Source organism: Eucalyptus grandis, chromosome 3, assembly GCF_016545825.1.
Source record: "Eucalyptus grandis isolate ANBG69807.140 chromosome 3, ASM1654582v1, whole genome shotgun sequence".
NCBI classification, from domain to species: Eukaryota; Viridiplantae; Streptophyta; class Magnoliopsida; order Myrtales; family Myrtaceae; genus Eucalyptus; species Eucalyptus grandis.
The window spans coordinates 55,423,125-55,450,196 of NC_052614.1; the positions used below are offsets into that span (position 1 = coordinate 55,423,125).

At 41.5% G+C, this 27,072-nt stretch overlaps 2 protein-coding genes and 1 long non-coding RNA gene across 3 annotated transcripts; all 3 read right to left on the reverse strand.

Annotated features, from left to right (window-relative positions):
- Window positions 1-1,209: 1,209 nt before the first annotated feature.
- Window positions 1,210-2,111, reverse strand: LOC104439971 (vacuolar-processing enzyme alpha-isozyme-like). Its single transcript, XM_039309805.1, has 4 exons — window positions 2,025-2,111; window positions 1,708-1,855; window positions 1,395-1,480; window positions 1,210-1,308 (listed from the first exon to the last, which is right to left on the reverse strand). The coding sequence occupies exons 1-4, from the start codon at window positions 2,109-2,111 to the stop codon at window positions 1,210-1,212; spliced, it is 420 nt and encodes a 139-aa protein (XP_039165739.1).
- A 16,366-nt stretch (window positions 2,112-18,477) lies between these two features.
- Window positions 18,478-19,681, reverse strand: LOC120291351. Its single transcript, XR_005549352.1, has 2 exons — window positions 19,587-19,681; window positions 18,478-18,927 (listed from the first exon to the last, which is right to left on the reverse strand). It is a non-coding gene; the product is annotated as an uncharacterized LOC120291351 (long non-coding RNA).
- A 573-nt stretch (window positions 19,682-20,254) lies between these two features.
- Window positions 20,255-26,509, reverse strand: LOC104437826 (far upstream element-binding protein 1). The gene is given in 7 exon segments (XM_010050870.3): window positions 20,255-21,633; window positions 24,659-24,775; window positions 24,972-25,043; window positions 25,122-25,214; window positions 25,311-25,591; window positions 26,063-26,249; window positions 26,252-26,509. Coding segments are annotated over 7 exon segments (2,079 nt in total). The 5' UTR covers window positions 26,453-26,509; the 3' UTR covers window positions 20,255-20,505.
- Window positions 26,510-27,072: the final 563 nt, after the last annotated feature.

Here is a 27,072-nt window from a genome sequence, read left to right on the forward strand (position 1 = left end):
TTTCGAATAAACTTTCTTTTACATCGTCATTGGACCTAATAAGAATCCACAAAGAAAGGATATATCGCAATCCTCATAGAAACTTACATCTTTTCGATCTTTTCGCTAGAAGTCAATAAAATGTTATATTTAAATAGTAAAACACTGTATTCGTCTAACAATTTAAATTCTTAAAACAACTGGCAAGAGTCCTAAAACATGCTTCATTGTGTCAAAGCATAAATAAGGAATCTCGAATTCAAATATTTCCAAGCCTCTATTTGCCTCCTCTAGGTATATTTTCACACTTTAGTTTTGGCCAAAATCCAATCTACTTCTGAAGGAGAGTGTTGTATTTAAATATTAAAATTTCACCTTCATACATATAGATAAAACTACGATCTGGGGACAGTATTTTATTTCTAGCCACTGCTATGAGTTCTACGGAATAGAGTTAGTCCCCATTTATATCACTACCTTAATGACTAAATAGAAAAAAAAAAATTAAAAATAAAGCTCGATAAAAAAAAGTAAAAACAAAAAGAAATACAAGGGCCTGGCATGCCAATCCAGTTGGCTTTGTTGATAAAGGATTGGCAACTTGTGCTGCTGAAGCATCTAAGCCTTCCCGGTCATCTGGACCATATTCTGAAATCCCTCGAACATCAGCCCTGGGAACATGCATCGAAACATACTTTTAAATTGCAATATGCATGAATTGATCATATTGGAAAAAGAAAAGATAGGAATAGATTAATCATCTTACATGCAGTACAAGGAAATCTGCCTAACAAAGCCATGGGACGGGTGGGAGAAGTTGGACGGATCCATTTAGTCTGCTTGAGGAAAATTTTCCCTAGATGTATAAGCCTGCTGATATCAAACTAATTTTCATTTTGAGCAGCAGAGATTAGGGATGAGTGCACTTACATTAGGAAGAGAGACGGATTGCAATTGCGGGGACAAGCTCAGCCATCCATCATACACTGCAAAATAAATTATCAATCCCAAATTGAAAAAAAAAAAGTCTCCATCGAAACAGTGACTTCTAATCTAAAAAATAGAGAGTCAAAATGGTATGTGTTTCTCATCTAAAGTTATGATTGAGAAAATAAGGATTTGAGATTACCTGTCTTCCATCCAGGCAACACTTTACAAGTCACCAAGACATGTCTCATATTCTACTGGAGGGCTAGGATACTCTCCAAGACGATAGGTGCCCCAACTGTTCTATTCTGCATTAGCTGCTGTTGTTGCATAGATGTTTAAACCTTCTGGAAGAAGGCCCTCAAAAATACCACCCCATTCACAACCTTCAAGGTAGCACACCTGTGTTCATAATGCAAAAGGAACAAAATGAAAAATATAGACAACGTCCTGTATGAAGCAAATTGCTTTAGTGAACCTAAACTTACCAAGCTTTTATAGGTCCAAGACACGTGCTTCTTTTTGAAGACATCCGTTAGTTCATCAGCATATAGAAAAGGGCTGGTGAGCATTCCTATTAAATATCGATGTCAACTGTGAGATTTTGATATGAACACGGTTAGATAAATCATCTATAAATTGGGGAATGGGTGCAAATGAGATATGGAACCCAATCCAACTTTTATGACTGTACTACAAATATCTCAGTTCAGCTCAACATGTGTCATATAAACACATGAGAGACAATCTACAACCAATGGAGATCTTCTTGAGGAATTATCGAGTACTAACCAAGCACACCTGGGCCACCATGATCAGTATAGTAGATGAAGATAGTATCATCCAGACCACTATCCACAACCTTCCCACTACCCCTTGTGAGAGCAATCTTGTTTCCGAGGATAACAGAGAAAAATGTGTAAATGTTAACATCCTCTCTAGTGTAATCCTGCCACCAGAAAAGTAATTAGTGATTGAACATTTGATAACAGACCTTTAGAAAACAATTTTCATGTTAAACTAGTGACCAAGCCTTTGAAAACAAACTTTCGACAAATCTGGACAAAAATTTTCATCCTAAATTAGTGAATTAGCATTTGAAAATAGATGTTTGGAACTCCTTCATAAACATCGTCGCCATCTAGACTCTTAATAACAATTATAGGCCTAGGGTTCTCTTCATTGGAAGCGACGTCATCATTCATTACAAGCTCTTCTTATCTTTGGAGCATCAAGGTCCCAGCGGCTGCGAGCTCTTCTTATCTATGGAGAAACCTCTTTTGTATAAAAGGAGACATAACGTCTCATGTCAAGTGTCATTGGGGATGGAAAGAACATCGCTTTATGGTTTGATCCTCAGCACCCCCGTCGTGGAATCCTGAAGGATCATTTTCCCATGAGAGTTTTCTATGACTCTGAGCTCTCTTCCAAATGCCAAGGTTGTCAATGGGATCTTGAATCATTCATGGAGGTGGCCTGCAGCGAGATCAGATGCTCCGCTGTCTATTCGAGTTGAGGCTCTTGCCCAAATCGATGATGTGAAAAGCAGACCAAGGGATTTGATAGGAGTACAATAACATACAGCTATTGAAATCAGAATGCCGTTCCTCCTCAACACGTAAGTGGTTCCTCCTCTACCAAAGGCGTTTGATAGGCTCTTGTCCCAAAATCTACGGTAATTGGTTCATTCCAACTGTAGTACTTTAGCTTTAGCCGGTACGTCCATGATGGGGTGCAAACGGAACGCACGTTTCATTTTTGATGCGTTACGATGGAAAGTCACTAATGGAGGGGTACAAAGGGAGACGTATAAAAGCCTCCCGAACACAACCGTTGGAATAGTTGGCAATTCATTAGCACCAAAATTCTCTCCATTTCCATCAAAGAAGAAAAGGAATTCCATTTCATTTTTGCAAGAATGATCGGCATTTACACCGTGGAAATCGGGTGTTTTCCTTGTGATTACATCCAGACTAACGTGATGAAGTATTGTTCGTGATAAATTCGCAATTCAACGTTCGTTCCGGGGCTATTTGCTGTTTGCACATCGGAATTAGGTAAGTCGTCTTCCGCCGACTCGAATTCCAACATTGGTATCAGAGCCCGATCGTGATTTCTGCCTTGTTTTTTCATCGAGTTTTCACATTTACAATTTGATATTGAGATCAAGATTTTGTATTCTAAACTGTTTGGATCTCTGATAGTCGGAATTGCCCCATGAAAAAGTCGAAATTGAACCGGAGCGAAGAACGGGTTCAGGGTCGCGTGATCCGTGAGGTTTCGGCCTTTTTTTGAAACAATTTTTTGGTCAAAATTAATTTTTGAATATATAGGGTGAAAGAGCTCGTCGAGACAAGTTTGGAGATGGGTCGAGCGCCGCCGGGAGAAACCGGACGTGCCCACACGTGCAGCCAAAAGCCGCTGCGCGTGGGCGTCACGCCCCTGAAGCGCCCACACGCGCAGCCAGAAGCCGCTGCGCGTGAGCGTCACGCGCCTGAAGTGCTGGCGAAGCCAGCACGTGCGTCACATGCACCAGTTGGTGAACCGGCACGTGCGCGACACGCGCCAGCCGGAACCGGCAACGAACGGCATGCGCCGTGGTGATGTCACCGTGACGTCATCCAACGGTCGGTAACCACCGGGATGACGTCATTCGCGCGTCATCACCGGTGGTTGGGTTGGTCAACCGGTCACCGACCCGACCCGACCCGACCGGAGACCCGACCCGACCCGAGACCCGACCGTTGATCGGTCCCGACCCCCCGACACGACCGTCGGACCGGTCAACGGTCGGACCGGCTAGGAGCCTTTTGGCTTGCTGGCGTGTGCACCACACGCGCCGCACACTCAAGCGGCACGTGGGGGCGCATGCGAGCTCTGATTGGAGCGTGATTGGTGGCATTTGTTCGTATGAGTGTTCTCTACACTATGCTATAATTATTTTATACTTTTGAGTTTTATAAATGTATGAAAATGCTTTGGAAACCCTATGTACGCATAATTTTTTGGGGTTTAATGCAGTTTATTCATTTGTAGCTTGTATTTTCTTGTGATTTAGGAAATACAGTAGCTAGCTTGTGTGAAAATGATGTTATGTATGCTGTGTAGAGCTTGGTTCAATGATATGATGTATATATTTTAATATACTTGTAATTTTCTAGTTGCTAGAAAATAAGAACAAGGGTAGGAAATCCATTTCATGTTGAATTGCAATTTTAATTATAGTTGAAGCATGATTGTTGTTTATACATTGATTATTATCATGCTATATTCTTGTGTTAAGGAAAAATGTAGAAATTACATAAGATTATGTAATTATTTTTTCTAGTGGGAGTTCGTAGGTTGGTAGAATTGAAAGGAGTTCTCACCTAGAACTTAAAATTTGCGCAAATTAAACTAATTAATTATAATAGAACAATTGTACATAGAAGTTGATCGGGAACATTGTGAACTTTTGCTTTTGTGTTTTTTGTTGAATTATCATTAATTTAGTTTGTCTTTGCTGCAAATTAAATGTGTGTTACTCTGTATAGTGTGCTAGTATTGATTCTGTGTTTATTATGTCAATGTGTTATAGCAATTGATTATGGCTTCGGCATCCAAGACCATTGTGGCTAACCTCAATAAGGGTGAGAAGTTGAATGGTGACAATTATGATATTTGGCACCGAAAGGTTCAGTACATTCTTGAGGAGCAAGAGGTTTTGGAAACCCTCAACCATACCATGGATGAACCTAAGCATGGAACTTCAGCTCAACACAGGAGAGATCTGGAAGCTTATCAAGCTTGGAAAAAGAAAAATAACATTGCTCGCATCACGTTGCTGAGCTGTATGCAAGATGATCTCATGTGTGAGTTTGAGAGTTATGACAAAGCTCAAGCTATGTGGGTTGCCTTAAAAGATAAGTTTGGGGGTACATCTGCCACTAAGCTGAGGAGACTCACCATCAAGTTTGACACATTCCAAAAGCGCCCAAATGTAATGATGAGGCAGCATCTTCAGGAGATGTCAAACATGATCCGTGAGCGATGAACAAAGTTCAGGCTGTTATCACTCTCCCTTACAATTGGGAGCATATGAAGATCAATATGACGCATAATGAAAATATTGTCACTTTTGATGATATTGCGCGTCATTTGGAATTAGAGGATGAGCGCCTAGAGGCTACAAGATCCTCTACCCATGCTTATGTTGTTGAATCGAGTTCGCGCAAAGCTTCGGGCTTTAAGCGCAAGAGGAATCTTCAGTTCAACAACAAAGGGAAGATGATTGATCAGGCACCCAAGAGGGCTTAGACCTTTCGACGCAAGAAGCGTGGTGGGAAGAAGGACAAGGCCAAGATGGAGTGCCACAATTGTGGCAAGTTGAGTCACTTTGCTCGTGAATGCACTGAGCCGAAAAAGGTACCCCATTACTCAATTACTTTGAGTAATGCTTTTGTTTCTAGTATTGTAATGCTTGCTGAATCTTATCCAATGTGGACTGTAGACTCAGGAGCAACAGAGCATGTAGCTAGAGACCGAGAAGCATTTGTGGAATATCGTCGAATACCGCCTGGAAGAAGATGGATATATGTTGGGAATAACTCAAGAGTTGAAATGAAGGGTATCGGCACATGTAAATTAATTTTACGTGGTGGTCGAAACCTGTTCCTGCATGATGTCCTTTATGCTCCAGATATTCGACGAAACTTGGTCTCTATAGTTGTTCTTCTTAGCTTAGGTTATGTATTGAATTTCCATGGTGATTGTGTTGACATTTTGTATGGAACAGTTTATTATGGTTCAGGTCATGTATTGAATGGTTTTATGGTGTTAGACATTGACTATGATCAGTATAATGTTAATGTTGATGGTTGTTTTTCTTTAATTGCGTCTTCTAACAATGTTGAGATTGATGCAAGTACTTGGCATGCTAGATTAGGTCACATTGGATTGCAAAGAATGCAAAGATTAGCTAGAGAAGGCCTTTTAGGGTCACTCACTAATGTTAGTCTATCCGTATGTGAACATTGTCTGGCGGGAAAAACAACTAGAAAACCATTCAGTAAAGGGGCTAGAGTTGAATTTCCATTGCATCTCATACATTCTGACATTTGTGGTCCTTTGAATGTGAGGGCGAGGCATGGAGCCTCATATTTCATCACTTTCATAGATGACTTCACACGTTTCGGTTATGTCTTTATGATCTCCCATAAGTCAGAAGCATTAGACTGCTTTAGACGATATGCAGCGATGGTAGAGAATCTGTTGAACAAAACAATAAAGGCATTGAGAACTAATTGTGGACGTGAGAATCTATCGGAGCAATTCAAAGCTCTTTATGATAAAAAAGGAATTGTACGACAATTGATTATTCTTGGTACTCCACAACAAAATGGGGTAGCTGAGAGAAGGAATAGAACCCTATTGGAAATGGTTAGGTCTATGATGGCGCAAGCAAATTTACTTATCTCCTATTGGGGAGATGTGTTATTGACTGCTGCTTATATACTTAACCGTGTGCCCTCAAAATCGATCACTTCCACCCCTTATGAATTATGGACTGGTAGGAAACCAGACTTGAGTAGTCTACGTCCATGGGATGTGTAGCTTATATTCATGATTCTTCTCATAAACATGGCAAATTAGGTCCTAGATGGAAGAAATGTATCTTTATAAGATATTCCGAACACTCCAAATGGTACGTGTTCAAAGGTGAACAAGCTGATGGAAGTGTGACCGAAATGGAGTCACGAGATGTCACGTTCTTGGAGAACGATTTTCCTAGTAGAGGTGAGATTGATAAGGACTTCTAATTATATGAGATGGAAGATCCTGATAACACACCCACTGATGTTGTAGAGGGAAATGAAGATTTACCTCAACACACAAGACCTAGTGGGAGTGTTGCATCGCTTGATGAATTGAATTCAAAAGAAATTCAATTGCGTAAAAGTAATCGTAAAAGTATTCCCCGTCATCGTTTTGAGATTGAAGGGGAATCATTTATGATTGCTCAAAAAGACGATGCCGAGCCTAAGACTGTTCAAGAGGCTCTCTCATCCTCTGACAAGGAAGAATGGAGAAAAGCTTTGGAAGATGAGATGGAGTCAATGAGGGCAAACCATGTCTGGGACTTGGTTGATCTACCATCCAATCGTAAGGCCATTGGAAACAAATGGGTCTTCAAGATTAAGCAAAGGGTGGATGGATCTATTGAAAAGTATAAGGCCCACCTTGTGGCAAAAGGCTATACTCAACAAGAGGGTATAGACTATGAGGAAATTTTTTCACCAGTTGTAAGGTTTGTCTCAATACGCCTTATTCTAGCCATCGTTGCACATTTGGACCTTGAATTACATCAAATTGATGTAAAGACGGCATTTCTCAATGGAGAATTAGATGAGGAAATCTATATGAAACAACCAATAGGTTTCATAACTAAAGGTCGAAAGCATAAAGTTTGCAAGCTTAATCGCTCAATATATGGCCTTAAGCAATCATCTAGACAGTGGTATCTTCGTTTTCATCGAGCAATAATAACTTTTGGTTTCACGATGATCGAAGAAGATCACTGTGTATATGTCAAGCAATCCAAAAATAAATTTGTAATTTTATCACTTTATGTGGACGATATTCTGTTGGCTGGAAATGACAAAGTTTTAGTTATCACCATAAAAAAATGGTTGTCCTTCAATTTTGAGATGAAGGACATGGGAGAAGCTGCTTATATATTAGGAGTTAAGATCGAAAGAGATCGATCAAGGAAACTCATTACTTTATCACAAGAGTCTTATATTATGAAGATTCTTGAGCGTTTCAATATGCAGCATTGTAATCTCATTGATACCCATGTCATGCAAGGTGAAGGCCTAAGTACTGAGATGTGTCCTAAGACTTCAGAAGAAATCAAAGTGATGGAAACTGTTCCTTACGCTAGTGCAGTCGGAAGTTTGATGTATGCTATGATGTGTACTCGACCTGACATATGTCATGCTGTGGGATTGGTGAGCCGATATCAATCAAATCTCGATCAAGCACACTGGAAAACAGTGAAAAGGATCCTAAGATACTTGAAGGGCACCATGGACTATCGAATTTGTTACCAAGAGAATGATTTAAGCTTATTAGGTTATTCAGATGCCGATTGGGGTGGAGACCTGGATGAGTGTAAATCGACTTCTGGATATGCGTTCTTGCTCAATGGAGGTGCAATTTCTTGGAATAGCAAGAAACAGACATGCACGGCCTTGTCTACGATGGAGGCAGAATTTATTGCATGTTCTGCACGTAAAGTGCAAGAAGCAGTATGGCTAAAACGTTTCTTGGAAAATTTAGCCACTGTCACTGAAGTTCCAAGACCGGTGACAGTTTATTGCGATAGTCAAGCAGCCATTGCCTATGTGAAAGATCCAAAGTATCATGGAAGGACAAAGCACATTGATATAAAGAATAACTTCATCAGAGATATTATAGCGCAGAAAGAAGTGATCCTGCAATACATTTCAACCAATAGAATGGTTGCTGATCCATTTACGAATGCTATTCCTAGAGACATATTCTTGACCCATAGGATGTCACTAGGATTGTGTAGAATGTGATATATGTTATTGTAGAGGATCATTAGTTTATGTATTTGTGGACAAATGTATTGTACTTGTTTGTTTATTAGTGATTTGATGTTTTATCAAAAAGTACAAATTCACTATAAGACTAGCACAAACACACATATATTATTGAAAAGTATGTCAGCAGGCAATGATTGGCTCACTCACACGAGCAATTGCCTCAAGTATTGTAGTTAGCACGTTGAGATGAGACGTTATGTACAAATAAATGCTAAAGAGCAAGTTTGGTACATAAAATATGTTGCCTTGATTGGAGTCAAGATGAGGTATGTGATTGGTTTAATAACAAGACTGAACATGATAGTCCCACAATCATGTATGCCTGAAAGATACCGGATGCGAGTACTTAATTGGGCACTATAGAAAGCGAGCTGATATAGCACTCAGGCTAAACATGAGTACGTGAGAAGCACGTGACTATGTTTAAGCTAAGATCTATATGGTGGATATATTTGATGATTGACATACGCTCTTATAGAAAGAGTAATCCACTAGAGTATGTAATTCATACTACATGTGCATTGTACGACCAATAAGGGAAGATGAGTAAAATTATCCATGTTTACTCATCGTGTGAGCCCTTGAGGTAATTTGTATTTTATCTCAATTTTGTGCCCTATGTTACTTCTGACTATGTTCTCGAAGAGAAAGATCAATGTTGCTACTTTAGCATGTTACGGGCGGTCATGAATAGATATGGCTAATGGGACATGTCTAGGAAAGTAGTTGTTCTGAAATTGAGAGAGACATGAGTGTGAAGGAAGACTATTGTTGTTTTACATCTATCATATGTATTTATTGGTCGACCAATTATATCGCCCTATGTGGTTGCGGATATAATTGTAAATATATGGTGTTTTGAGAATAATCAAGTATAGCCTTTATGGGATAGGTATACTTGGATTGATGTAACAAAATATGTCTGGGGCACTACGAGACATCCATTGTTTATTTCTTTTCAGGGTTGTAGCCATTATGTCATCCCTAACAGGCGCATAATTTGAGCTCCCAAGTGCAGGTGTGCTCACTGGTCGCACGGTTTATTTGTCAGTATGAATTGTTTTGTAAAATTGATGAATGTTGAATGTCTTATATTCTTGATAGAGCGCTATCAAACCCATCATGTCCGAGTGGGAGATGTAGTACTTTAGCTTTAGCTGGTACGTCCATGATGGGGTGCGAACGGAACGCACCGTTTTTTTTTGATGCGTTACGATGGAAAGTCACTAATTGAGGGGTACGAAGGGAGACGTATAAAAGCCTCCCGAACACAACCGTTGGAATAGTTGGCAATTCATTAGCACCAAAATTCTCTCCATTTCCATCAAAGAATAAAAGGAATTCCATTTCATTTTTGCAAGAACGATCGGCATTTACACCGTGGAAATCGGGTGTTTTCCTTGTGATTACATCCAGACTAACGTGAGGAAGTATTGTTCGTGATAAATTCGCAATTCAACGTTCTTTCCAGGGCTATTTGCTGTTTGCACATCGGAATTAGGTAAGTCGTCTTCCGCCGACTCGAATTCCAACACCAACAATAGCCAAGGGCCTTAGAAGAGACACAAACTTTTGAGAGAGAGAGAGAGAGAGAGAGAGAGAGAGAGAGAGAGAGGAGCACAATAACATACAGCTATTGAAATCAAAGTTTGATTTGCAGCAAGCCTAACTTAAAACGTCAAAATGAAATACTAAGAGGGACACGAAAGTACTTATGCCAACAAAGCAAAAACTCACTGCAGGAGCAAAACTCGAGAAAAAATGTAAAGATATCCAACTAAGGATCCATTCATTTTGCGGAAAATATCATGTTTCCGGAAAACATTTTCCTAGACATCATTTTTCAAGAAAATGACTCTATTTTCCAAAGTGTTCGACTAAAAACTAAACTTTAAGTGGAAAATATTTTCCACCATTCATTAGCTAATTTAATTGTTTGGGAAAAATTATCAAAAATTAAATTATAATTGATTAAAAAATTAGTTTTATTTTTATATTTTTTAAAAATTTGAATTTTAAATTATTTGTAGTTTTAAAAATCGAAATTTTTATCTTTTTTTTCTTTTTCCTTTTCTTTTCCTTCCTCCTCCTTCTTATGCCACCACATGCCCGACGATGGCCGACTACCCAACAACCAACCAAGACCCCGTCACCGATCAGCTAGGTAGAGCCTTACCGGCCCGGGGTGAGGCTCGAGCCGGCTTGCGGATGAGGGGACGCTCCACCACCGTTGATCGTCGGCATTGAAGGAGGAGGAGGACGAGATCAAAACCCAAGGCTTCATGAGGGTGAAGATCCAGCCCACCAGATGAGGGGATGCTCCACCGCTACTAATCGTCGGTGTCGAAGGAAGAGGAGATGAGATCACAAACCCTAGGTTTCGTGGAAAGAGGGCAAAAATGAATCAGGAAAGAAGCAACGCAACAAAAGATTGCATGAGAGCGCATGCGTAAGGACGGGAAAATGATTTCCTCTTTTCAAAAGAGAAAATCATTGACCGAAAATATTTTCTTTGACCATCTATTTTCCGCCCATCCGAACACCGAAAATTTCGGAAAATATTTTTCCAGAAGTTGTTTTCCATGAAACGAAAAGACCCTAAGTTTATGAATAGCTTTTATAGAATCTTCAAACACAACAAAAATTTTAACACTATTCAATCCAACAACACAACGTAATTCGGCCAACAACCCCACCAAATCCTCATTGTAAGAAGTTCAGACAAATGTATACATACAGGGACGACTTATAATCAAAGATCCTATGGGAACACACTTAACAATTCAGAAAATCCAAAATCAAAGTTTAGCTATGCTGGGGCACACACTCTCGAACACGTGTCCTCAGAATCCACAAAAAGTGGACATATCTGTCTCTCACTTGCTTGACGAGCCGTAGCGCCGCAAGCCTGGTTTGATCGGCAAAACTCTTCTTTCCCTTCTAGTGGCGGGAGGGCCCGTGATCAGAAGAATTAGTCAGGGTTCCTGATTGAAAAATAGAAAGTTGATCGGCTGTAGAGAGAAAAAAGAAAATTGAAAATCTTTCACGGAGGCATGAAAATTTCGAAGCCATTGTCGAACCCAAAATCACTACTAGCATGCGAATTCTGAAAACCCTAAGCCCCTCCCTGACAGGGGGTTGATGTAGCTGCCCTGAATATGTGCTGCGTACCCTTACCAATATTATTTAAAATATTAGAAATCGTTGCTTTCCCATCTACAAACTTAGTGCGCGTTTGGTAACAATTCTATTCCCGAAAGTAAATTATGATCAAAAATGATTTTTTTTTATTTCATTCTCAATAACAGATTCTAAGCATTTTAAGTCGTTTGATAACTGCCAAATTTTTTTATTCTGAAATAGAATTGCCTTTAGTACCATACTCATTGATTTCTGTTCCAAATCAATTTCTTTTAATTTTTAAATAATTTTTATACTTTTTCATTTTTTTCATTTTTTTCATTTTCTTTTCTTTTCTTTTTTTCTTTTTTCTCCTATTCTTTTTCTTCTTCAGGCCGGTTGCCGGACTGGCAACTAGCTAGATGAGGGTTGGTGAGGCATCGCCGGCAGCTTGGTCGCAAGGCTTGCCTAGCCTCGGCAAGGCCGAGCCTCGCTAGTGGCCAGGCCGGCCTCACCAGGGCTGGGCACGCCACCAATGGGGCTAGGCGAGCCTCATCGGAGACCACGCCCGCCACCAAAAATGGGGTGGTCGATAAAGAAGAAGAAAAAAGAAGAAGAAGAGTTGTTTTGATTCTTAAATTTGTTCTCAGAACAAGAATTAATTTTTTTTTATTTTCCAAATCTACTCCCGAGAACAAAAAAAATAGAAATTTATTCCCTAGAACAAAAATTTTACCAAATGCGATTTTGTTCCCAAATTACTCTTAGAAACAAAAAATCAAAATCTGGCCCTGTTTGGTAACCATCCAAACAGGGCCTTAGTACCCCGGTGAGAAGAATCAGTCAAGATTCCTGCTTGAAAAATAGAAAGTTAATTGGCTGTAGAGAGAAAAAAGAAAATTGAAAATCTTTCACGAACGAACGGAGGCATGAAAATTTCAAAGCCATTGTCGAACCCAAAATCACAACGGAGGATGGGTTCTGATTTCACCCGCGATTTGCAATGGGGATCTTGAATCGAAAAAGGGCAAAAGAAACGATTTGCAGACTACAATTGCATCGAAAAGAAGGGCAAACAAAACGATTTCCACGAGATAATATCGGCTAAGCTAAGAGAGAAAGCATCGAAACAATTCGAGGATGGATTCTGATTTCACCTGCGGTTCCCCTCCAGTAATAGCCGGCCTCTCCATCTTCTTCGATCGAAAACAGAGACTAAGATGTAGGTAGAGAGAGAGAGAGAGAGAGAGAGAGAGAGAGAGAGAGAGAGAGAGAGAGAGAGACGAGGGTTTTCTCGACGAAAAGGGGGAGGGAAAGCAGCCTATAAATAGCGCGTACTAGTCAGAATTTACTCACCGCCCGTCTTCGTGCCTGAAACCGAAGCTGATTTTGGAAAATAGATATAAGGCGTGTTTGGTAACGATTCTGCTCCCAGAACAAATTCGATCCGAAATAATTATTTTTTATTCTGTTTTTGGGAATTAATTCTGAGTAAAAAAAAACGCATTTTATAACTATACAAAATTTCTGATTCTAGAATAGAATTGCATTTGGTACTGTATTCATTGATTCTGTTCTATATTAATTTCTTTTAATTTTTAAATAATTTTTATAATTTTTCCTTTTTTTCTTTTCTTTTTTTTTTCTTTCTTTTTTTCCTTTTTTCCTTTTTTTTTCTTTTCTTTTTTTTTTTTTTCTCCTATTCTTCTTCTTCAGCCGGTCGCCGAACCGACAACTGGCCAGATGAGGGCCGGCAACCTCACCAGAGCGTCCCTGACCCTCGGCGAGTCCGACCCCTCGTTAGCCGAGCCTCGCCGATGGCCAAGCCGATCTTGCCGGCATTGGGCGAGGCCCGCCTAGCCACCGATAGGGCTGGGTGTCGTGAGGCTCACCCAACCACCGGCGAGGCTTGGCGGTGGCAAGCGGGCCTCGCCTCGCTGTGGCTAGGTGAGGCCCGCCTAGCCATCGGCGAGGCTAAGCGAGCCTCACCAGGGCTAGGCAGGCCTTGCCCAGCCCTAGTGAGGCCGGCCTCACCGATGGTCGGGCTTGCCTCGGCAAGCTCACCGAACCTCACCCCGGCCTAGCGAGCCTCCAGTAAGCTCACCGGACCGGTTGCCGGCGAACCGGTGGCGCGGACGGCGGCAACCTGCCAGAGCGGCAAGCAACGGTCGCATGGATGGATGGTCAATGAAGAAGAAGAAGAAGAAGAGTTTTGATTCTCAATTTTGAGAACAAGAATCATATATATATAGTTTTGATATATATATATATATATTTATTTTTATATATATTTATTTTTATTTTTATTTATTTATTTATTTATTCTTGATTCTACTCCTAATCTATTCCCGGGAACAAAAATTTTACCAAACGCAATTATGGGCCTAAACTGATTCTGGAAATAAAAAATCAGAATTTAGCCATGTTTAGATGGGTACCAAACAGGGCCTATTCGTTTCTCTCTCTTGCTGGCCCACCAGTTTCTCGAAATGATCTCTCTACTGCATAGACTCTCTCTCCTCCTAGACTGCACCCTCTCTCTCTTGTCTACAATACATTTATTAAAACTTTTCTCTTTCCTTCTAGAAGCAGACGTTTGTTCCACTGCATTTCTCTCTCAGGTTTCAAAATTTTGAGTCCCAAATTCTCTCTCCGTGCTTATTGTTGCTCCAACATTCGTCAAGTGGCCATTCCCCTGCCATCTTCGACGAAGCACATTACAGCCGCCCCTACTCTGATGCTCACTCGCTTCTCTCTCCGCACTCGTTGATGCTCCAAACATCCAAAAGATCGAGAAGCTCAACTGGGCGCTAAAGGAGCAAGTGAAGTCCTTGTGCGTGGAAAGTTAGATTTGGAGGACCTCGCCCAAGCCAACGAGGCCACTGCCAACACCCTCAGTACCAACCTAGTAAGTATTAAATTATATCTCAAGTTTGAGCGTTTAAAAAACGTGATCTGCCTAGCTAAAAAAAATTATTATTTGATCGTGAATATATTTTTTTGATAAAAATAATATTTAAGATTACGCACAAGAAAAGAATTTTGAAATTCTTTTTGGGTTTTGAATGTCTCAATCAACAAAAGAAGCTTTGTCCAACTACATAAAGATTTATAAAAGAGGAAATAATTATTTTTAGGTCTTGAATGTCTTCGGTCAAGAAGGGTTTCAAACCTTTACAGGAGCCAGTCTACATGGAAGACTAAAGTTGGTGGGCTCTGGTCAAATTTTTGACCTTGGGCACACATATAAAATGTAGAAAGCGTTCATTCTTCAAGAGTAGTTGCAAGATTTGAAAATCGCATGAGAAAGATGTCTAGAAAGAAGCCGCGCGAAACCTTGAATAGGATCACAAAGTCATATGTACGCGAACCAAACACGAACCTGATTTTGGCATGCGTAGAGCATTTTTGTTTTGAGTTTGAACACATGATAATTTTATACAATGAGTTTATGTCCAAATGAGTTGTTTAGTTATAAAATTTATATTTAAATTAGATGTAAAAACACTTGAGCGTATAAATAATTGTAAATTTTGATTCTCCGATTATAGTAAATTATTTATTGCTGGCTTCTCCCGTAGATGTAGCTACCAAACCACGTAAATTTTTTGGTGTCTTTATTATTATTATTATTATTGGTAAAATGTGGCTTTATTATTTTTCGTTTATTTCTCTAGTGATTTTGCGTTGACATAAATTGCAAAATCCTGTCATTTTTTGCATATTATATTTCAACTGTAAGGACGATCGCCCTTGCGGCAGGGCCTCCTTGGAGGACGAGGTGGACGACGCCGCATCATTCTGCGAGAGCAATTACGAAGGTGGAAAGGAGGAGAGCGGGAGGCGGGCGAGAGGGGAGGCGTAGCAAGATAAGAGGAGAGAGAGGGGGATGACGACGTGGTCCTAGAAGCGTGGGAAGGAGGAGGCGAGCATGCTGTCGTTGCCATGCAGGCATCTATGTTTGTGCGCAGGTCTTCCCCCCGTTTTATCAGTGGAACCCTAGAAAGAGACAGAAATAACGAAAAAATGGCACAATGTCCTCAACTCTCTCATTCCCAGTTGAACTCTATTTTTTGTCGGTGTCAAGTACTCTACATCAGCAACCAAATTGCCCAACAAATCTGGGTGGAAAATTTTCTAATTAGACCGAATAAAAGACAGACAGACATGTTCCGGTCAAATTTTTGAACAACAGAAGAAGGGTTTGATGTAAAACATAAAGGTTTATAAAAGAGGAAATAATATAAAATAAAAATAAATAAATAAAGGAAGGGTTTCAAATCTTTACCAGCGGTAGGAGCCTAGTCTATATTGAAGACTAAAGTTGGTGGGCTCCAGTCAAATTTTTGACCTTGGGCACACATAAAATGCAGAAGGCGTTCATTCTTCAAGAGTAGTTGCAAGATTTGAAAAACGCATGAGAAAGACGTCTAGAAAGAAGCCGCCCGAAACCTTGAATAGGATCACGAAGCCATATGTACGCAAACCAAATAGGATCACGAAGCCATATGTACGCAGACCAAACACGAATATTGGAGTTCTTGATTTTGGCATGCATAAAGCATTTTTATTTTGAGCTTGAACGTGTGGTAATTTTGTGTAATGAATTTATATCTAAGTGAAAACACTCAAGCATGTGAACAATTATAAACTCTAATTCTCCGATTATGGTGAATTATTTGCTGCTAGTTTTTCTCATGGATGTAACTACCGAACCACGTAAATTTCTAGTGTCCTTATTATTTCTCGTTTATTTCTCTGATGATTTTGCGTTGACATAAATTGCAAGACCCTGTCATTTTTCGCGTATTATATTCCAACAATAAGGCGATCACCCTCATGACAGGGCCTCCCTGGAGGACGAGGTGGACAACGCCACGTTGTTCTGCGGGAGCAATTAGAAGGTGGGAAGGAGGAGGAGAGCGGGAAGCGGGCGAGAGGGGAGGCGTAGCAAGATAAGAGGAGAGAGAGGGAGATGACGGCATGGTCCTAGAAGCGTGGGAAGGAGGAGGCGAGCATGTTGTCGTTGCCATGGCAGGCATCTATGTTTGTGCGCGGGTCTGCACACACCCCCCCCGTTTTTATCAATGGAACCCTATAGGCCATACCCTTTTTTTCTTGGTCAGATGGCCATACCCATTTTGCAAACAAATAAAGTTGGAACTCGAAAGAGAACTTGATGCTCAACTCGCGGACTTGAAGACAACCGGAAAGAACTCATGCATCGACGGCAACACCATCCAATTCCTTTTCTCCACCACACGAAAACTTACATTAAAACCGATGAAAGAGATTAAACAAAAAAAATGTATTAGCATGAGGGGAGGACATTTCTAGAATTATCAAAGTTTAGTGAGAGCAAAATTAGAAGGCAAAAAAATGTATTAGCATTCCAAATATACTCAAAACCTGAAGCACTTCCAGACCAACCTTTAGGGTATACGTCTTCCCAAAGCTCACCAAAAGATTTGCCAAAAATGATTTGTGAAAACCCAATTTTAGTCTATAGAGATGTCATCACTATATGCTAGAGCAAAGAGTTGAAAAATGAGGTTGACCAACTCGGACCATAGAGAAAAGAGCAATCAAGTAGCAGAGTCAATAACCTTGGATGTTGTAACCGTCTGTAGATAAATGTTGCTAAATAGAAGTAGCCAATGGGGCATTTTTAAAATTCTTAGTAATAGTTTATGTAATTGTCAATTGGAGTTATAAATATATATTGTATTTTTCATGAAGGACCGCCAATCAATCTAAGAACACATCGTTTCATTTTTACTTTCAACCTATTATACTTTTGCAGTGTAACTTACATTTGCAAAGCACAGTTGTTTTCAATATTTGTACTTACAATATTTTTTTCACTTGCATTTTATTCCTACCAACGAAAGACCTTTTGTATCTTCTATTAATTCATATCGATTCATTCATATTTTTAAAGGTATTTTACCCTCTTTGGCAAAACATTATCATTCTTTAAAAATATATGGGTGATCACGAGATCATGGGAATATGATGACGTGAGACAGGTTACCATAGGCGGGCTTTAACTAAAAAAGATTAATGGTATTGCAGAAAAGAATTAGGTCTCGACTGGCTTGATCCGCTCACTGGATGGGCAAAAGTTTGTGTCGCTACTCCCCAATTCTCTATTGTTCTTAAGGGAGGATAGGTTATTTGCCTGGATGTAAGGGTCCTCGGCAAGAGGATCCCATGTCCCTTCATCTCTTTGTTATGGCTATTGACATCTGCTCTAGGATGATTCATCAGGCTGCAGAGTTAGGGAAGCTCAAAGACAATCCCATGTGTTCTGAGATTGAGTGGACTCATTTGGGTTTTTGCAGATAACTGATCATTTTCCAGGAGTTTTATCTGATCGTGTGACTTGAAATTCGGCCCTCGGAAAACTGAGATCTATATGCATCAGGCGTCTGGAGCTCTCAACTACAGGAGATGGTGTTCACTTAAGAGGGCTTAAAGTTGGCGACTTGCCTGTAAACTACCTTTGGCTTGCCCCTAATTTCAGGGAAACTCTTTGATAACAAGACCTTAATATCCAAACTGATAAAAATCTGAACAGAATTCGTACTTTTGAGTGCGAGAAAATTGTCATTTGCTGGTAAACTTCACCTCATCAATTCAATTTAGCAATAGCATCGTCCGTAAAGGGCGTGGTTTTTTCTTTGTCTGTAAATGGCGTTGTTTTTTCATTCTCCTGAAGATTATTAGGAGAATTGAGAGGTGTTGATCTGCTTTTCTCTGGTCAGGGTCTGATGTACGCGCCAAGGTAGGTAAAAGTTTAGGCGCGCGCAGATGAGTGCTTGTCAAGAAAGAAGGACGCTTGGGCATTAAGCAGTTGTACCAATTGAATAACACATCAGCCATGAATCTTACATGTATTTTGTTTCTGTTATCTGGGTCTTAATCAGGGTGAAGCAGTATAGGTTTCCAAGGCAAAAGCTTTTGGGACATCAAGGTCCCTGCCACTGCGAGCTCGTCTTATATTTGGAGAACACATTTTTTATATGGAAGGAAAGATTCTCTTCATGGGGCAATCCTTGGCACCTTTGTGGCATCCTGAAGGATATCACTTTCCTGTGAAGTCGGTCTATGACTCCGGGCTTTCTTTCAAATGTCAAGGTCTGCAGATGGGATCCTGAATCATTCATATGGAGGTGGCCTGCAGCAAGATCAGATGCCCCAGGTGTCTATTCAAGCCTCAATTTGCCAGGCTCTTGTTCCGAATTCAATGATGTTAAAGGCAAGTTTGATAGATCATCAGAAATGGGGCCTGTTGTAACCGTACCAGGTTCACTTAGATTCTTCAGCAATCGATGAAAAAGAACACAAAAAGAAAAATGTAGCTACTTCGAATTTGAAGGGAACCATGTAAGGGTTGGTTTCCCTCCAATCGTGAGAAGCAGCAATCTGTAGGCACCATGCAAAAGGTGTTCTGCTTCTCAATGTCAAACAAAACACCCGTGTCTGACTGGAGTGCCGATTCGCATACATCACAAGAGCAAGCACTTTCACTACACTGGAAACGAGAAACGAAAAACGCATCGAATGCGGACCCAAAAGTGACTCCGCGAATCCGATCCGCACGAGCCCGGCGCATCTGAGGGGATTAAACAGATCGAGTGTGAAGAGACCCAGAAAAGATCCCCCGAGAATCAAGACACGCAAGTGCACGCGCGAACCAGGGTTCGTGCAATACGGAGCGGGGATGTGGCCGGGTATTGTGTCGTGGGACTACGGAGTAAAAGAGTCCCAAGGATCTTCAACCGGCCGAAGGTTTGCTGTCGGCTCCAAGCGGCAGACAGGCCACCATGGACGGGTGCCCGCTGTTGACTCGGATTATGGAGCCATGAAAACACTAGCGTAAACTACTACTACTACTACTACTACTACTACTAAAGGGAGCGATCGACAAGACCGCGCGTTTCTCACCTGTAATTGAACCGCCATCTCCACGAGCACCACATGCTCGGCGGCCTGGAGCTGATGTCGACGAACGAGAAGAAGAGACAGAGGTCGGAGCTTGAGAAAACCCTAGCGTTTCGTGGTGCCATCTTTATAGCGTGTGAATCTGGAGCGAAGCGTCCCCCGCACGCTTCTCCTGACCCGAGCGACGTCGTTTTGTCGAAGCGGTGTTATTTCCAATGTTCATTTTGTACAACGTTCGAAATCATATATGTCACAATTGAAATTGTTTTTTTTCTCCTGTATTTTCTATGTTTTGCTTTTGGAAGCCGCCAGAAAATTCTTCCCTTCTTTTGCTCTTTTTGGACAAAACGGCAGGCACTGGGGTTAACGAGTAACCCTCTAAACAGCTACTCACTTGGATCAAAGTATAATATTTTCTACCATGAATAAAGACCTGTGCTCTCATTAACCCTTTTAAAAAAATAAATAAATGGGCGTGCTTCATCGTAACCACGGCCAGGCAGACCCCATGTATAGCAAACTCTACTCGTCCACATTTCTTTTTCTTTAATTTACAAACCACGGCCATTCACGAGAAATGAGAACGTGCCAGACCGTTGGTTTTGAAAACATTTATCCATTCACCGCGTAAAACACTTGTAAGCCAATCCTCGTATGATACGCAATCAGTGTCTCATCCATCGGCATAGGTTACCGAAATACCTTCGAGCAGTCACAAAAAACATAAGGTTCATAACATGAAAAGAGTACGCATAACATGCAGGCATCATACACAACTAATCCAAAATGACCAAAGCACAAAACATGGGTAGCAAGTATCCTACAGCATAAGTTGTTCTAAAACCATGAGACTAACTAATCTTGGACAACGGCGAGCACGGGAACAAAACTATAACATGACATCCCACATTTCCACTTGTAATCAACTCTGGGGCGACGTTTTCGCAGACGAGCTCTGTTGAGCACCCTGCACACCACCACCCCCGGCACCAACATCAGCAGCATAAGCAGGAGGCTGCGGATAACCACCACTGTAGCTGTTATATGTTGGTGGCTGCTGCCCATAGCCCGGCTGAGTTGCAGGCGCTGCACCATAAGGTGGGACTCCATATCCTGAAGGGGGACCACGTTGGGCAGCAGCAGCATCAGGCTGAGAGTAACCTGACGATGGTGGCTGAGACTGGGGATAGCCTGGCTGCCCACTAGGGGCCTGACTATAGCCTCCTGGTGTGCTTGGAGACTGTTGAGCTCCTCCATAAGCCGGAGCATTAGCAGGTGGCTTCTGGGCTTGGGGTTGTCCATAGCCCGCTGCATACGCAGCCGATTGGTTGCCATAGCCAGCTTGAGAAGTCGGGGGCATGCCATAACCTGCTTGACCAGTTCCCTGGGGAGGATAGCCAGCAAGGGTTGGGTTTGGTGGCTGACTGGCACCGTATCCTGGCTGACCGGCAGTTGAAGGCTGGACCGGTGGTGGTGCCTGAGCAGTATCCCCTTGAGCTCCATAGGAAGGAGTATGCCCTTCTTGCGCTGGATTTGTGCCATAGCCAGCAGCAGTGTTGTAACCTTGTTGCTGATCATAAGGAGGAGGCTGACCATAACCAGGCTGAGGTGCCTGATAACCACCATATCCATCCTGTGCATATCCTTGCCCTTGCTGTGGATAGGAAGTAGCTGGCGGCTGGTTGTAATTGTAACCCGAGCTATCTGCCCCTCCTGTAGGACCACTTGGGGTCTGCTGTTGCTGTGTTGGAGGCTGCTGGCCATAGTAATCATAACCACCACCCTGTGCAGTCTGCTGAGATGGTGGGACTGCAGACTGATCCCAGCTCGAGGGATATCCACCAGAAGTCGGTTGTGGAGGATAACCTCCATATTGTGGCTGAGCCATGTTATATTGGGGTGGAGCGCCTGGATACATTCCAGGTTGTGCATAGCCATAACCAGGTTGCTGCATTTGTGGCGGCCCAGGGGGAGCCCAGCTTGCAGGAGGTCTCGCCTGGTAACCCTGCTGAGGGTATCCTCCAGACATTGAGGAATTTCTCATACGATTCTGCAAGAAAAAGAATTTTTCATATGAACAGGGTTGATGCTTTCAATCCTCATGGAATGCAAAGGCAAAGAAAGGCATTGTATATACAACTTAACATTCACAAAAAAAGGAGGAAAATGTAACAATCAGCAGATATAAGCATAAAACACAAAAGCAATAAGTACAGTGTAAAAGCATTAAAGATCATTTTGTATCGAGAGAGTTGTGGACACCTACATACCGTATGGAGGTTGTAATTATTGAGTTACTCCAGCAGAAGTCCATCCACACCCTATTTTAAAGGGAATGGTACAAACAGAAGGCAAAAACTACAAAGCTACTTCCACTAAAAATAAACAGGCAAGGGCATATATAAGCTTCTTAGCAATATAGAAATGTCGAGGTCGTATAATTCTCTAATCAATGTGATCATCAAAGATTTCTAAACCCACAGTCAAGACATAAAACATTCAGTGCACCCTATACATCACGATGCTATATATCATTGGGTGCTAAAATTTGTAAGAGCAAATTCAGGCAAGTAGGTGCCGCTGCACTTCTGCCAGACGAGCAGAATTGTTGCGTCCATGGAACCCAGGTGTTGCAACCGGACATTCCAGCAGGCATGGTGCTCGATGCAGCGATTACCGTAGTTACCACAGGAAGAAAACGCATCTTCACAGGATTATGAGAAAGAAGCATAAACAAGTAATAATTTGCACAATTCATGCCATAAAATGCCAGCTTTACAATACCGACATTGATGGCAAAACTTGTGAAGCCAATAAGTAAGACACAACAATTTATGCAGAACCTCAGGATATTATCTCAGCAACTAACCAACACATTGGAAAAGTTACCACTGAGAGGATTAAGATATTTGAAATTGAGCTGATGGTCCAAAAATTAACTAATGAGTACTAGATATGGAGAAAATAGTTTCGGGGACTAACCTCATGGAAAACAGAATGACCAGAAACACAAGGAAATTAGAAAGACTTCTCAGCATTATAAATGCAACACAGCTCAGTGATGAACAATGTGTAAAACATTTTTAGTTTCCGATTAGTGCTTACTAACCAATAGCATACTGAGAATATCTCTAAATATAATGAAAGCGACTTAAATTCAGGAGGATAGCTACTTCAATCATGATAAGGCAATCGGCTTCACAATTAAGCAATGCATCTAGCAATATCATAGCCCAACCCAATGACAACTTCATCACGGGTAACCACACTCAAGATTCATCATCCAATTGTGTTGGATGTCAACTCCAATGACAAATATCCCCGAAAAGATGATTTTTGCACCTTCCCCCCACAGTAGCACTTCTTAAAAATGAGGTTGGAACCATACCAGAGCAATGTTGAAAAAACACCAACATAGAGTTCGATGTTGGTGTCACCAACAGTTGAAAAGACACTAAACCCTACAATATTTCCCAAGAATATCATCAGTAAATATTATGTGCAACTACTAAGCACTGTCAAGGCTAAAAGTGGCAAATATCCCAATATCATGCGCTAGGAAATGACAACCCAACATTATGAGCTAGGAAGCAACTAATGACTCACGTCTGTGTATACCATAACTTTACACTATCCGCAGAACTTCATGAACCTGCAAAACCCTAGTACTAAGACAAATGAAAGCTCTACCCCAGAAACTGATCCGCCAAGCAGCAGTTATCCTCAGACATCTTGATAATTGTCCTCTATGATCACTTCATCAATAAATTATGATAAAAATATTGAAGACTGGTCCATCAATAATCTATAGGCAATCCACCTTCTAACTCAATGATATGAAGCAGCTGAGAACAGGCAACCTTGATCCATGAAGTCACGAGTCAACGGTTAAGAGATGAAATTAATAGGAAGCGCATAGATTTACATCTGCTACAAAATACCAACAGATTGGACAGCAGATTGCAATCCCGTTAACACCCCAAACCATATTGAAAAACAAGCATATAACTCATGATGCTGGCAATGACTCAATCTCACTTGAAGTTTTTTCAAAACACAAGAATGACCCAAGACCTGAAACGGCAAAACCATCCTGAACTCAGAAGTTATTACCCCTTGCACCCTTCAGGATTTATAAAGTCCAATGATCGTATGAAGCAATTGGAAGTGTGTGCCAAAAATTGCATCAGCCAGTATGCAGAGTAAGAGACGTAGTATGCAGAGTAAGAGACGTACAAAAATTCAAACGAAATTCCCCAGTAGCTATAGGTTAGTGAAGGTGGATATTCATTGCAACGAACATGGTCACAGTTTCACCTGTGAAAAGTAGGAAGCATGCTCTGAAAGTCTAAGGCCCCATCAGAAAACCGGGATAGTTCAGAATCCAATAGCGACAAGGTTCCTCTGCAACCGCTTGGGTTTCCCATTCAACCATCGCCAAAAAACACAGAACCCATACACACACATGCACACTCGTATACAGAGCTATTGACATTCAGAATGATCAATATCACAGCAACCATAAAGTAAAAGCAACAAATGGAACCATCCACCGAATAGGCCAGATCAACTGAAGAAATTGTGCAGTGCCACTTTTCCCTTTCCTTTTTGAGTTTTCTTACTTACTTGTTTGCTTTTCATCTTTTTTATTTATATTTATCTATTTATTTATCTCTTGTTATCCTCATCAGAACTGCAGTGGGGTTAACAAGAGAGCTAAAATCCTATCCTCTTACAATAATGGACAAAAGAATGGAATATGATTGTCCAACATAGGAAGCCGTTCTTCATGAAATGACTTAAGGCACTGAAAAAATTAAACATTGTACATAGAGGGGCTAGCAATTTTGTTCAGAGTGCGCAAATAACTAAGCTTCTAAACAGCAAGAACGAAAAAATGGCACAAAGTCCTCAGCTCTTTCATTCCCAGTTGAACTCTATTTTTTCTCGGTGTGAAGTAGTCTACATCAACAACCAAATTGCCCAACAAATCTGGGTGGCAAATTTTCTAAATAGACCAAATAAAGAGACAGAAAGACATGTTCCACGTGGCAACAATCATAGACCACACATACCTCACTAATAACTTCATTAACCAATTGTTTTGCAGCCTCAATCTGTTCACTTGTGCCATCAATATACAAATTCCTGTCAATTGCTGGATCACCAGGTGGAAGGTGTAAGGGTACAACCTGTATAGAATATAACAAAAGTTTGAAAGTTCAAAATCATTGCACCATTAAATAAACAAATTTATCACCACAAGCTAATGCAAAAACTTCTGGTAAAATCTGTAAATTTACATCTAACAAACAAGCAACGAATATAAAATAAGGAAATAAAAAAGATGAACTAAGTAGGAATAGAGCAGTAGATTTTATATTATACCTGAATACGAGCACCAGTCCTGGCTTGCATGTTTTTAATTGTCTCGCCACCTTTGCCAATAACTAATCCAACCTGAGAACAAGCCGCATATAGAACTATGGCAATTGTACATACATGAACCACTTAGATGTTCGAAAGACTTAAATATACCTTGTTATTTGGTATCTTCATCACAAATTGATCAGCAGATCCAGTTGGACCAGTTACTCTTTTAGAGATTATGCCTGAGCCCCCTGCTTCAGCCTGTGGGCATGTTCCAGGTCACAATCAAGCACAACTCCGATAACAGCAAATAACAAAAAGGTGATAAACTGAAGAAAAAAAAAAAAGAAACCCCACCTCAGCAAGAACATCGTTTATCAATTGTTCAGCCTTGGCAATTTGTTCAGGTGTACCCATTAGTTCTACCGGCCTAGTCGGTGAATTGGGATCCGCATCCATGTCACGAGTGACCTGAATTTTAGCCCCAGACTGGAGCTGAAGATACTTGATGGTCTCACCAGCTTTACCAATAATTACTCCGACTCTGCCGTTAGGAATATCAATCTTTTTGCTTGTCCCCTGGCCATAGCTATATGAAACAGGAATCGCTGATGGTGTACTCATCATGGGCTTCCCATCTGAAACAAGTCGTAGATGCCAAAAAGTCACCACACAAGCGTTTGAATCAAACATGTTGATAGAACGTTGGAGCACATCAACGAAAATTACAACAACGAAAAGAAGCAACAGAAGAAGCACATGGTGCACAAGCTTTCTATCAGACAAAAGCCGGAAGCATAGACAACTAGTGAATAGATGTCCCGCACAAGCATCATTTCACATGCTCTTAACGGATGATATAAGCTGCCAATATGAATATGTCAAGAAAAAGAAGGACAAATCATGCATTTGGAAACGTTATCGAGTGAACTTTACACTCGAAATCCAGCGAAACAAGAGCCGACATTCAAACCGCACAACTGAAATCTAGAGGTCCTCCATCGACAGTGCATACGATTCCAGACGCATTAGAAACAAAGGCCTAACGCAACAGGAAGGGAAAAATAACAGGAAAAAAAGAAAATTCCAATAAGCTTAAATCGCGAGACCTTTCTCGATGGAATCAAATCCACTCCCGTTCTCAACCCTAGCGCGCTTCACGTCGAATCCGCTGCCGCCGCCGCCGCCGCCGGCCGCCGCGGCTGCCGCGGCCGCAGCCACCCCGGCGCTGGCGTTGAACAGGAGGCGGGAGGCGATCTCCTGGGCGCGCTGCTTCGCGTTCTGGACCTGCGCCTGCACGTCGTCGGCGGAGGGGGAGGCGGGACGCTCTTGTAGGAGAGCGGGGCGGCGCCGCCGGAGTCGGGCGGCGAGGCGGAGGGGATCGGGCCGGAGGAGAATCCGGTCGGCCGGCGGGGAGGGGGCGGGGAGAGGCCGGTCTGCTCCTCGTACTTGCGCTTGTTGATGCCCGCATCGGAGGAGTACTGAGCTTCGTCCGCCATTGGGGAGGGAGATTGGAGGAGAGAGAAAACCCTAGAAACGGAGATGAGAGGAGAGAGAATGGGGGTGCGGGGGATTATATACGGTGTGAAGATCTCGGCCGTGAGATTTTTTTATTTTTCTATTTTCGTTCTTTTTAGTGGTATTTTTATTTTATATCTTTGTTTTTAGATATTCATACTTGTGGCCGGGTGTTAGTCAGATGCGCCCATGGATTTTTTTTGAGGAGGTCGGTTTTGGGCCTCAATGAGGTCCGAAAATTGAGAGTGCTCGTCCGTTCTCGATTCCTAAAAATGAAACTGGTGTCCGAGCAATCTAATTCCTAAACCACTTGAACCAATTTTATTTTATTTATTTTATAAATGCCTCACGCACGCCTCTTCTCCTCTTTCGATCCTTTCCTTTCGCCCCATAATACTTGTGCATACTCTTTTCTTTCGATTTTTCTCTTTTTTCGAGTCCCCTAGCCTCTTATAGAATTTGTCACATTCTCTCCTTTAAACTCAATCGCTTCCACTAGGATACCTGGGAACTAGATTGAGCTAGTCTAATCCCCGATCTTGATTTGATTCTCGATTTTAGAGTGGAACTAGACCGAATCAAGAACCGATCACATACATGC